This window comes from Equus quagga, chromosome 5 (genome assembly GCF_021613505.1).
Source record: "Equus quagga isolate Etosha38 chromosome 5, UCLA_HA_Equagga_1.0, whole genome shotgun sequence".
Lineage (NCBI taxonomy): Eukaryota > Metazoa > Chordata > Mammalia > Perissodactyla > Equidae > Equus > Equus quagga.
This window is the reverse complement of record NC_060271.1, coordinates 134,181,506-134,193,984: the sequence shown is the minus strand read 5'-3', so window position 1 is coordinate 134,193,984 and position 12,479 is coordinate 134,181,506. Positions and strand designations below refer to the sequence as shown.

The following is a 12,479-nucleotide window of genomic DNA, read 5'->3' as shown; positions in this document are numbered from 1 at the left end:
TTACATTTAAACATCAATATTCTTCAACAACAGCAATGAGTATCCTACTCCCTTCAGGCTAAGAAGTGGCCAGTTTCCCCTCCTGGATCCCTTGGGCCACACGGTGACCACTGCAGATATAGAGGAAATCGCCTGCCTCTCCAGCCCTGAGTGACACAGCGAGGAGGTGCTCTACAGCAGGACAAGAGGGCTCTGTCGAGAGCCACTAACCCAGGGCAAGGAAATAATCAATCAAAAATTTTAATTCTTAGTTAAGTGTTTGAAAGAGGCTCCAGGAGACATTGATAAAGTGATAAATTAGCCTAGATTTTAAAAGAAGATAAAGAAACATAAGTGCTGGCATCAATTTTCTCTGCATGATGACTTTTTTTCCTTCTCTCCTGACTCAATGGAAGACACTGGACGTCTTTCCCGTCCAGCTTAATCTCTCCCACCCACCACCTCGCTAAAGTTCGGATGCCATCCCTTCTCCACTGTCTTTCAGGGCTTTGCTTCAACTCTCTGCTCTTTCTTTAGATCGTTAATCTCTTCCCCTCAGTCAGCTCCTTTGCCCTGACCCTACAAACTTATTCAAATTTCCCCAATGCCTGGCTTAAATTAAAGAAAGAAAGGAAGAAGCTCAACCTCCTTCGATTTTGCCTCGGTCATCCCCTCCCTCCTTCCTTCTGATTCTAGAAAGATGGTCAGAAAAGGGAAAACTCATGAGCACAGAGCCTGTGAGTGAGCAGCGAGGCCAGAGCTGAGAGAGCTGGCCGGGCATAGGAGGTCAGCCCTGGGCACAGGCTCGTCCAGAAAATGGGCTTCACCTGCTTTGTGGGCAGCACATCCTGGTGACGGCAACTTGGAAGACTGAGGCCACTCTGCTTCTCTCTGGGCCTTGTTCAGGTTTGGGCAGAGGCAGCCAAGGTGGAGGGCATGTGACCAAAAGAAAGAGACACTGCAGCAAAGAGCAGACCCAAACAGGCCCTGTTGCAGAGAGAAGGGATTCTTGCGTTGGCACAGCTCCTTCCTGAGACAGCAGCATGTAGTTCCCCATCCATTGATTCATAGAGTTGACTTGGCAAATGCTTGGTAAGCACCTCAACCCTACCAAGCCCAGGGCCCAGGGCAGTGGCCATAAAAATGAAAGGCATGGTCCTGAGACGGAGGAGCTGCATCCACAGGCACAAGTGCCCACCTGGAAGGAGCCCGGGACAACAGCCTCACCCAGGCTCGGGCAGCAGCAGACGTCTTTGCTCAGCCTTGGAAGACGTGGAGGGTTAGCCAGGAGAAGGATATTGAGGAGGAAGGAGAGGGAAACCCAAGCGAGATGAGAAGAGAGCATTTATGAAAGTTGGGGGGTCACGCAGTGGCTCACTCCCATTCTTTAGCACACTGTGCCTTTCCTCGCCAGATTCCACCGCTCCACTTCTGGCAGGCTGTGCTTTCTTCCTTGTTATGTTTAGTATTTCATTACAGCTTAATCTTCTCAAAGCCCTGGGTTAAGCTGACTCTAACACAAAAAGAAAAGGTTAATAAGCACAGACACGATAATTGCTCATCTCTCTCTCCACACATGCAATAAGTCATGCTATGGCAACCAAAATTGACCGGGAGAGGTGCGCTGCCAAGGCTGCCAGAACACAGGGGAGAGGCAGCCCAGCGTCGTGGAAACCTGTTAGAATGATCGTATTAGTCAAAAATGGAATGCAAATTACAAGGTCCTTAGAAAAAAGATGAAGAAGCCAAGCACTCTCTGATGAACACAAGCCACGTTTGAAGAAAAGATGAAAGACTTTGAAATGAAAAAAAATGAATATTGAATCTTTAGGAATCAATCAATCTTAAAGAAAACATGAGATATCTGTTTAACATTAGATTCATCAGGATTCAAAAGGAAAGGTAAAAATCACTCAAGAACAGGGCTTGAGAGCTGGCAAGATGAAACCTAAAGTTATGGCAACAGGCAAGAAGCCAGTAAATTTCATCGAGATACTCAAAACAGCTGACTCATACATTTCCCAAACCACCTATCATTTGCACAAAAACATAGGAAAATCATTGTCCTTATCAGTTTACTTAAAACATTGCTTCGGGTAACATAATGAATGGGGATTCCTCAGCCTTTAGATGTCCTATATTTCTCAGCAATACTTTCACATCCTACAAACCTAATTAATTCAAAATCCGTTTGTCCGGTCCCTTGTGTTCTAAATTAATGAGATTTTCATGCAGTCTATCCAGGCAACAGCTTCCCGTCCCTTCTTCATTTCCTCAGATGCTTAGGGCCAAAACGGCTTCCAACTAGAAAAACAAAATAGAAAATAGTTCTCATTTTTGATACAATGTTAGATCCATACATCCAAATGTCAAAGATAAGGACAGTGTATGGAATCAATGTGTGTGCCATTTTGTAGTTAAAACATTTGTAATAAGCCTGCTTGGTCTCTTCTGCACCGCCTTGGACCGCTTGTGACTGCTTCTCTCTGGTCTCTCAGTTCCCCCCCGACTCCATCCTGTGAATCCCTCACCCTGTTGCCGGAGTGCTCAGTGGAAAGCATGTTCCCATTGGTATTAGCCCCTTGTTAAAGTCCTTCTCAGGAGTGAACTGCTGTGCGTGGTTTGCAAAGGTTTCCAGCATCTGGCTGTCCTCTACTCTCTGGTCGTCCTCTTCGCCAGCTACCCCCTCAGCCCAAGTGGGAACTGCCCCACTTGAAGCTCTTCAAATCGGCTGCCCTCTCCAGCTCTGCAGACGCTGGCCTCTGGCCAGCTGCCACTCCGCTGCCCCGGACTCAGCTGAACCCCTCCTGGACAGTCTTCCTTCCTCCCTGGACAGAGTCCTGGCTCTGTCACCTGTATTTCAAAGTAGCACAAAACTCCACTGTTACGTTTACTTCTAAGTATTTCTTTGTTTTTCTGCTTTCCCCATTTGAATGCACATTCCTGGGGTCAGGGACTGTGTTTTATTTGTTTTTACTAACTTATTTCTAGGTCCAGTCACATGAGTGCTTCAAAAACACTACCAAAAGAGAGAAAGGAATGAATGAATGGGTGAAAGTGTCTTTGTACCCCGGTTCTTGACCTGGTCGCTCATTAGGCACAGCTCATATGGTTTTGCCTTTTCCTGGCTGCATGCCTCAGGCCCCAGCAAGTCATTTAGTCACCGCTGTCTTTCACAGGTTGCCTTCCATGTGCATGAAAAGGGGACATGCCCCAAGAGGACTGGGCAGGATGCCCATCACATTATCTTCCAGGTCACAGGCCACTCACTCTCATCCTTCAGCAGGTATTTCTGGCCAAACAACCTCTCCAAGACTCTGTGAATGCCTCATTGGAGAGAAGGGGGAAGAGGCATGCTCCCAGCAGCTTGTGCTGGCCTGCTTTAGCCACTACTTATCCAATTCAGTGTCTGAGACCCACATGGAGACCCTACGCCTCCCTGTCCTCCTGCCTAGATGTGGACACGGCCTCCCCCTCCTACCGAGGGGTCAGTACCCAGGCCCCCTCTAGGACCCAGCTGCAGAGACAGTACTGGGATGTACTAGGCAAAGTTAGTGACCAGACAATCAGCCTGTTGGGCCTTTCTTCCAATGGCAAAGTATCTGAAACGTCATTGGTTCTCAGTAACCACATCCCCTGCCTGAATCTCTCCTGGCACCAGGGTTCAGGGGCCCAGTGGTGGCAAGAAATGTATTGTTGGGATTCAGAACCCAATATATATGTAAATGATTAGTCAGCTGTGTGGGTGAGTGTGGAAAAAAGCCCCAAAGCCACAATGTGGACTTTCTTGAACTTACTTACCTCAAACATGTAATTCTGAACATTCTCAGAGGAGATATTCCATCTTATTAAACTGACCATCTATTTCTTGATGCTTGACTCATATGCATAACCTGGTACCCTAGAGGAAACACACATCTTTGCCTACTCCATGCCAGGGACTTTCTCTATTAGGTCTCATCTAGTCCTGCCTGTGGTATAGATGTCATTTTCCTGATTTTATCGATGAGAAAATGGAGCCTCAGGAAAATAAAACGACCTGCCCAGAGTTAGCCAGCCTGTGAGAGGCAGAGCTGACCCTGGCCCCTCGCTCTGCTGGCCCCACGCTCAGAAGAGCCCGAACACTAGAATGAACTTGAACGGCTTCCTCGTCTCAGGAGCCTCCAGGATGCAGCATGGTCTCCCTGGGCTCCCCATCGCCAGCCACACCGGCGCCTCCTGCTCCCACACACCCGGTAAGAACATATGTCTCTGCCCAGGAGCGCAGGGATCCACCCAGGCTACGGCCAGTTTCTGGACTGTCTTATCTACTTATTCCCAACTTCCTGTACAAGAACAACGGCCGTTCTTTTTTTATTTTTTTACTCCTGCTTCCACATGAGCAGTATTCCTGATGCATTGTCAGCACTTCTATGCCTGTCTCCTAGCTGGACTGTGAGCTCCTTGAGGCAAGGACGAGCTCTTTTCATCTTTTATTCCTGTCACAGGGCTTAGCATGTGGGAGGCACAGGTATGGCGCCCTGGACAGAAGGTGGTGGGCCAGGAAACTGGAGCAGATTGCTCAAGGCCATGGAGTCAGGGACGGCTGGGATGGGGGCAGTCACCAAGAAGTAGGGACACGTGAGCTGGGGATCTCCCAGGGGACGAGCAGGCCTCAGTGCCCGGTGCATGGTGGGGGTACACCCTCTTCATTCCATGCCCTGACTCCTGGGATTATTGTGCGCTCGCCTGTTCCTTCAACAGATCCTGAGCCTCCTGAGAAGCAGTCTCTGGGCTAAGTGCTGGGTCAGGAGAGGCAGGAAGCTCAGGATCTGGGGAAGAGCCAGGCGGTCCCAGAATAGAGTGTCAGGGCTCGGAGAGAGGGGAGCAGAGCCCATCTCAGGGGCACAGAGGAGAGACCCCCAAACCCTGCCTTAAGGACACACGGAGGATCCCTAGAAGGCCCTAAGCACGTAGGGAAAGCTGCGACATCCCTGCAGGGCGGGCACAGGCAGGTGCAGACAGAAGGAAGGCACATGCCCAGAGGTGTGAGGGGCCAGGGCCTTGTGCGATGGGAAAGCCTGCGCAGATTAAAGACCGTCATCAAGAAAGACCACACAGGCCAACTTTAACTTAACACCAGTAAAGGGGTGTATGTGGGTGTGTGTATCCAAGTACACACTATATGTAGTGATGTGGTGGTGAATGTTTAACAGCTGGCTGGGATTGGGGAGAGCCCTGCTTTGTGGCACTTGCTCATCGCTGTGGCATACATACTCCCAATGTCAAGGCAGGGGTTGGGGAGAGAGACGCACCAAGAGAGATGTGCAACTGGTGATTTTGAGCCAGCACAGGCCAGGCCTGGCCTGGTGCTGTATGTATGCGTATAGCATTGAGAATCCTTTGTAAAGGTGTATCCATATGCTGGGCCTATCTGTCATCTTCAAGCGGGCCATTGTTTCTGCACTGTATTGTTTTCATTTCCCTCTTTCTCTTTCTCTCAAGTGGATTTAGAATTCAAAGATCCTTCATAATGCAGAATACTTTTATTTTTGCCATTTCCTCCTCCTTTACAGTTATTTTTCCTGTATCAAATTCAGCAGTTATTTCAGCTACTCCCCTTTATTGAGTCCAAAGTACTCTGCTTAGCTTTCATAGAAAAAGCTCAGGGCTTTTGTTTACACAGGCAGATTGAATATCTTTCCCTCCCAAAATCTCAGTAAAATGACAGTAAAGAGAGAAAGTAAAAGGTATAGACCAAAAGGAGGAAGAGGCGGGAAGAAGACCACATCGCGAAGGGAGGTGAGGAAAGCTGAGGGGCTAGACATCACATCCCCAGTGGCCCTGACTTGGCAAACCAGAGGAACCCGAGACCTGGGAATGCTAACCCATAAGGGCAGGACTGAGGGCCCTGGGGAAGCTGGTGGACAGGAAGCCCCAGTACCCACTGGAAGCAGAAAGGCAAGAGGGGCCAAGAGCAGGCATATTGTGGAAATTTATAGAAGAGGCAATTGGACTCCTAGTTCCTACCTCCTTCTCAGCTAGATGGGGAGTGACCCTCTCTCATGCTCAAAAGACTGGGGGTCAGCTCTGGAGCTGTAGGGCAAAAGGACCCTGGACCCAGGACATCAGTCACACTGAGGAGAGGGTGCTAGTCACAAGATGGAGGAGTTAAATGAAAGTCTGCCTACAGCATGAGGTGGCCCCCTACCACCCGGCACCCTGTTCAGAGAGACCAGTCAACAGATGGGAGACCCTTCTCCAAATGAAACAACTAGGCTCCTGCTCAATCAATGTCACCAACACGTAAGAACCCCTGCTCCACACCCACATGCACAATTACACACACACAGCCGACACAGTCACAGACATCCTGAGAGCTGCTCGTCTCCTTGTTTTGTCTAACACTTACCTGTGATTAGACCTGCGAGAAGCAGTGATCACTGGAGGAAAGCCTCTAACGTGAAAGGGAGGGAGGGAGGGAGGGAGAAAGCAAAGAGTGAGGAAAGAATATGCATTTCCTGGGCTGTTACAACAAATTACTACAAACTTGGTGACTTGAAACAGCAGAAATTTATTTTCTCATTGTCGTGGAGAACAGTTCAAAAATCAAGGTGTTGGCAGAGCCACAGTCCCTCTGAAGGTTCTAGGAGAGAATCTGTGCCTTGACTCTCCCAGCTTCTAGTGGCCCCTGGTGTCCCTAGGCTTGTGGCTGCATCTCTCCAGTCTGTCTGCATCCTCACGTGAGCCTTTGCTCTTCTCTCCAAGTGTCTTATAAGGACGCTGTCCTTGGATTTAGGGCCCACCCGGATATTCCAAGATGACTTCATCTTGAGATCCCTAACTTAATCACATCTGCAAAGACCCTCTTTCCAATAAGGTGACAGTTTCCTGGGGTTAAGATGTGGACGCATTTATTTTAGGGCCGCCATCAACTCACTACAGGGGGAAAAAAGGAAAGAAAGGAACTTGAACAAAAAGAGAGAATGAAAGAAGGCTAAAAAAGAGTATAAATATGTATTACTATCCTCTAATAAATAAGATATTGCAGATATAGCATCCATGAAATAAGAGTAGAATGCCAGAACGAAAAAAGGAGGGGCGTGCTCTGTTCATAGCAGCATTATTCACAATAGTCAAAAGGTGGAAGCAGCCCAAGTGTCTCCTGACAGATAAATGGACAAACAAAATGTCATGTATATATACAAAGGAATATTAAACAGTCTTAAAAATGAAGGAAGGAAACTCTGACACATGCTACAACATGGATGAACCTTGAGTACCTTATGCTGAGTGAAACAAGCCAGTCACAAAAAGGCAAATACTGTGTGAATCCACTTAGATGAGGAATCTAGGTCAAATACATAGAGACAGAAAGGAGAATGGCTGTTTCCAAGGGGCTGTGGGAGGGAGGAAGGAGGAGTTATTGTTTAATGAGCATAGACTTTCAGTTTTGCGAGATGGAAAGAATTCTGGAGATGGGTCACACAACAATATGAATACTGAAATATAAAAATGGCTAATACGGTAAGTTTTATGTTACGTGGATTATAGTTCAATTAATTTTTTTAACTTTTTTAAAAGGAGGGATACTCAGAGAACAAAATTAAACTTTGGATACTAAAAATATGATAGCTGAAATTGAAAATTTATCAGAAAAAAAACTTAAATCATTTGTTTTCAGAGTTAGCAAATGGTGAAGCCCAAATGGAGCCCAGTGTGTCTTTAGAACCCATATTGATGGCCACTACACTTTCTCAGATGAGGCTGGGTCACACTGTCCAGAGAAAAGAAGGTCTGGAAAGTTAGAAGTACAGAATTTGCAACACAGAAAATACAAACTGACGTGGAAGGCATTACAGTTGGCTTGGAAATGAAGTTTCAGGTCGTCAAGAAGATTCTGAGAAGGGGCCAACCACAAACCATTGTATCTTCAAATATCTCTTTCAATTTCTCCATCATAAACTCAGACTCATCAGACAGGTCTCCTAATTTTAGTATAGAAACCATTGTCTGAGGATGGAGAGGGAGAGAATCACAGAATTTACCAGGGATTGAATGGACTTCAGAACCATTAAGCCCAATAGGCTGGCTTTCCTGAAAAGAAAATGCCAGACCAGATGGAAGTGGTGTGCCCCAAAAAAGGCAAGAAATGAATGATGGTGCTGGTGCTCATATTCTGGGGTTGCCAACACATACTTCTGACTTTCACTTGATTTGGAAAGGTTTCCTGGAAACGCTGGAAATTTGGTGGAAAAGACAGTGAGAAAAGATAAGAATTTGAAGGTAGAAAATTGCCCTTTGAAACTTAAATAGTTCTTTTAACTTTTTCTCCAAATTTGTATTCTTTGACCTGTACGCAAGCCCCGGGGAAAATGACATGCTGACACAATACATGTGCCTGGTGGGTTCCGACTGCCTGGAGGGAATAGAATAGAATATGAAATCATGATCACTATGCCACCACAGGCGAATAAAGCCAGAAGAGCTTGCGTTAACCTGTGCAAAATCATAGCTGCCATCTACTGAGCACACTTCACATACGGTAGAGGAGGCAAGCACTTTTCTAATAATCCTCAAAACAAATTTGGAAGGAGGATATTAATATTAGCTTTAGGAATCTAAAGTTAAGCTAAGTGCCCGTTTGACAGATGTGGAATATGACATTCAGACAGGTTAAGTAATTTGCTAATTTCCCACCAGCTCGTAAAAGGCAGAAATGAGATTCCTTGCAGATCTTTCTGAATTTATTCTTTCTTTTCCTCTCTCTCTCTCTCTCTCCCTCTCTCTGTCTCTCCCTCCCTCCCACTTGGGCTTCTTCTGCAAAGTCCAGCTCTTTCAAGCTTGCAGGTTTCAAGCCCCAAGGCAGTGAGAATTCACATTAGCGTCAACACTTCTTATCAGATTTTGCTACAGTTGGTATGGAAACCTTAAGACCCCTGGAGTACTGAAAATCACAGCTCAATAGAATGTAGATGAGATAGAGACTGAGAGAGACACAGAAAAACAGAGAAAGAGAGCTGTGTTCCTTGATATTTTGTTTTTTAAACAAAAAGAAAGCAAAAGGGCCTCTCCATCTGAAAGTTTCATGTCATCTCAGTTCCTCTCTCTGTCTCTTATGCCTTCCCCTTGAAGCTCCTGGCCCACCCTTCCTGGAATTGGAAGCCCCCCAGCCCCTGGCTCCAGTTGGCACTGCCCGAAGTCTGCCAGCTGGGGCAGGCGGGTGCTCCACATGTCCCCAGCTCCTGCCAGCCCTGGAAGCTCCACACGGGGACACAGATGCCTCGAGTCACCCTCTGCCACATTAGCTCCTTTCACAGGGGATGGGCTGGCTGTCGTGCAAGTGTTTGTTTACTCGCTCCTGTGGGGTGCCAAGACTAACCCAGGTTGTTTCCACTGGCTTCTCTTTATGACATCTTCCCCAGCACCTCTGTTTGGCCCCTGGTTGGTGAGGAGATCCTGGGAAATCACGACATGCCATGTGCACTGTTCCCCAACACTAAGCTTCATCAGAGCGTGTGCACTGGGGCTTTTTGGAGACGGGATATAAGGACGCCACATCCCTCAGAATGTCATAGCTGGAGGCACCTGGAGGAACCTCACTTCCAAAGGTTTGACTGTTGTTCGCCGTGAAAACCTAAGATATAAACAGGCAAAGCAGGGAGCTATGGGGTTGCGTGGGAGCAGAGGACTCACATGCCTTCCCGCCCTCGTTCCTCACGATGGCCCTGAGGAACCTCTGCAGAGTGCAATTTGAACCCTCTGATCTAACCAAGGCTCTCCGTTTTACTCGTGAGAAAGCAGACCTAAGAAGAAGAAAGACTAAGCAGCAGACACACGCTGGCTCTCGGCAGAGGCTCGCCTCTCCCAGTTCCTGTTCTTTCCTCCCTCATCTGAAAGAGATCGAGCAGAAGGCAGCTGGCTCACACGGTCACTTCTGCCCACTCGGCCACATCCTTCAGGTCATCTTTTTCTTCTCAATCCTATTTGCCTCTCACCAAGGTGTTTTTCAGCGTGTGTAAATTTACATTTAGATGGAGAACATGGTCCATTTGCTAAGGTACATTTCAGTAAGTGACAAATTCCAGAATGGCAGTGCATTAGTTACAACCAATTAGGAGGAAATTATCACTGTAAAGGGCTCATATCCACAGCACTGGGACAGAGCCAACATGTAGCTTTTACTATGTCTTACCTCATCGTGCTCAGTAGATGGTGAAGAGGTCTAAATCCAATTTAATGAAATATTTGATATAAAGACTGAAGTTTTGTGACTATAAATTCCAGTTAGTGGACCCTAAAGAGGTTACTCCACACATCCATGCATCATTCACCTCCTCTCTTCAACCTTACCGACAGCAACAGATGTTGGAAAACCTTGGTGTTTTGAAGGTACACCATCTGGTTGAAGTCCCAGCTCTGCCACTTTGAAGATGTGTGATCTTGAGATCATTCATTCTCTTATGTATAAAATAGAGACAATAATACATGTCTTGTAGGGTTGTTGGATTTAAAACGGGTAAAGCTTGTAAAGAGTCTGCCCAGCCCATAGTAACTGCTCAATAAATGATTCCTATGTTAGCAGTTGCTAAGTGTTAGTGGTACTGCTTAATATTTGTTAAAGCAAATATGTGTCATTGCAGCTAATAAGTATTTAGTACTATGTAAATGCCAAACATTTTACTACATTTTAGGTAAATTTCAAAGAGGTGCAAAATGTAGTTCTTGCCATCGAAATGACTCACGAGATAGGAGAAGAGAAAAATTAACATGTATTCTAACACTAAAGTAATTTCAAATGGATTAAAAATAAAAGTAAAAATCACAAACTAGAAGAAAATTAGGATATAAAAACTTTTTAAATTTATCTTGGAGTTGAGAAAAACTTTCAAAACGAAACAGGAAAGGCAGAAGCATGTGGATGATTATAGCAGCTTTATTCATAATTGCCAAAACTTGGAAGCAACCAAAACGCCCTTCAGTGGGTAAATAGATAAATATATTGTGGGACATCCAGACAGTGGAATATTATTCAATGCTAAAAATAAATGAGCTATCAAGCCATGAAAAGACATAGAGGAACTTGAATACATAGTCCTAAGTGAAAGAAGCCAATCTGAAAAGCCTACATCCTGTATGATTCCAACTATATGACATTCTGGAAAAGGAACAACTATGGAGACAGTGCAAGGATCAGTGGTTTCCAGGGGCTGGGACGGGGGTGAAGATGAATAGGCAGAGCACAGAGGATTTTCAGGGCAGGGGAATTATTCTGTGTGATACAGTGATGGTGGATGCACATCATCATATACTTGTCCAAACCCATAGAATGTACAACGCCAAAAGTGAACCATGCTGTATAGTATGGACTTGGGGAGATTATGATGTGTTGATGTAGACGTGTTTTAATGGGATTGGCTGTGTGTATATAGGAGGAGGATTATATGGGAAATCTCTACCTTCCTCTCAATTTTGCTTTGAACCAAAAACTGCTCTAAAAAGACGATGTGTCTTTGGGAGCACACAAGACCCCACAGGGCATCTGCACACTCAGCAACGGCCCCCAGCTGTCCCACCGCACACCGTCACAGCCTGACCTAGTGCTGACGTCCCTTTCTGGAGGGGTCTGGCCAGAGTGCACGGAGAAAGCTACCGGATCTCTGCAATTCCAGCACTTTCCATCATATCAAATGCCATTTAACTTCCCATTTCTTCATGAAAGGAAGGAAGGGAGGGAGGGAGGGAGGAAGGAAAGAGAGAGAGGGAGAGAGAGAGAGAGAACGAGGAACGAGAGGAAGGGAGGGAGGAAAGAAGGAAGGAAGGAAGACCTCCACAATTCAACTACTTTACAGTCCTGTTGTGACAATAAAATGAGACAATATATTTTAAATGTTAAAGAGTGCTACATAAATGTCAAGTAGGAAAAAAAATGAATTCCATAGTGCTGACTTCCAGTGAGCACTTATGAATCCTATTAATTAAAAAAGCTTGTATGACTTCATGACATTTCACTGCACTGTAGATAATTCATATATATGGACCCTGAGAACTTGAGATCTTCTGGGAAATATGCTAAAAATGTGTGATATCTGCCAGGAAGATTCTAGTCTGCAGAGACGGATGCCTCTAAGCCAAACGCAGGTCTTTGAGCGAGGCAGGGTGGGGTTCCCGCTGTGGCGAGCACCATGGGCAGTCATTTCCTGATGCCCAGATGAGGACTTGTCTTCAAACGCATGTAGTTGATGTTCATTCAATTGGGCTTCACTGTCCTCAGCGAACGCAACTCACGTTTATAACACAGAATTGGCTCCTTAAAGGAAACTTTTTTGAGGCTGTAAATAATTTGCACCTGAATCCCTCGTGATTTCCTGCTCCTTCAGTGCTTTCTTCTTTCCCCACTGTGGACAGTTACCCCACGTGCCTGTTAGTTAGCACCAATGCCCCAGATTTACTGAACTTACTGGTCCTTGCCACCCATGGTGGAATACACAAAACTCAGAATTGTAGATTCGTCTGCTCCC

The 12,479-nt window shown here is 46.1% G+C and overlaps 1 protein-coding gene across 1 annotated transcript in view; it reads right to left on the bottom strand.

Annotated features, from left to right (window-relative positions):
- Positions 1-2,060: 2,060 nt before the first annotated feature.
- Positions 2,061-12,479, bottom strand: part of CMPK2 (cytidine/uridine monophosphate kinase 2) — a 32,057-nt gene continuing 21,638 nt past the window's right edge. Inside the window, exon 5 of the mRNA XM_046663322.1 lies at positions 2,061-2,283. Coding sequence (XP_046519278.1) covers positions 2,262-2,283 — 22 coding nt within the window. The 3' untranslated portion in view covers positions 2,061-2,261. The remainder of the gene's footprint in view (positions 2,284-12,479) is intronic.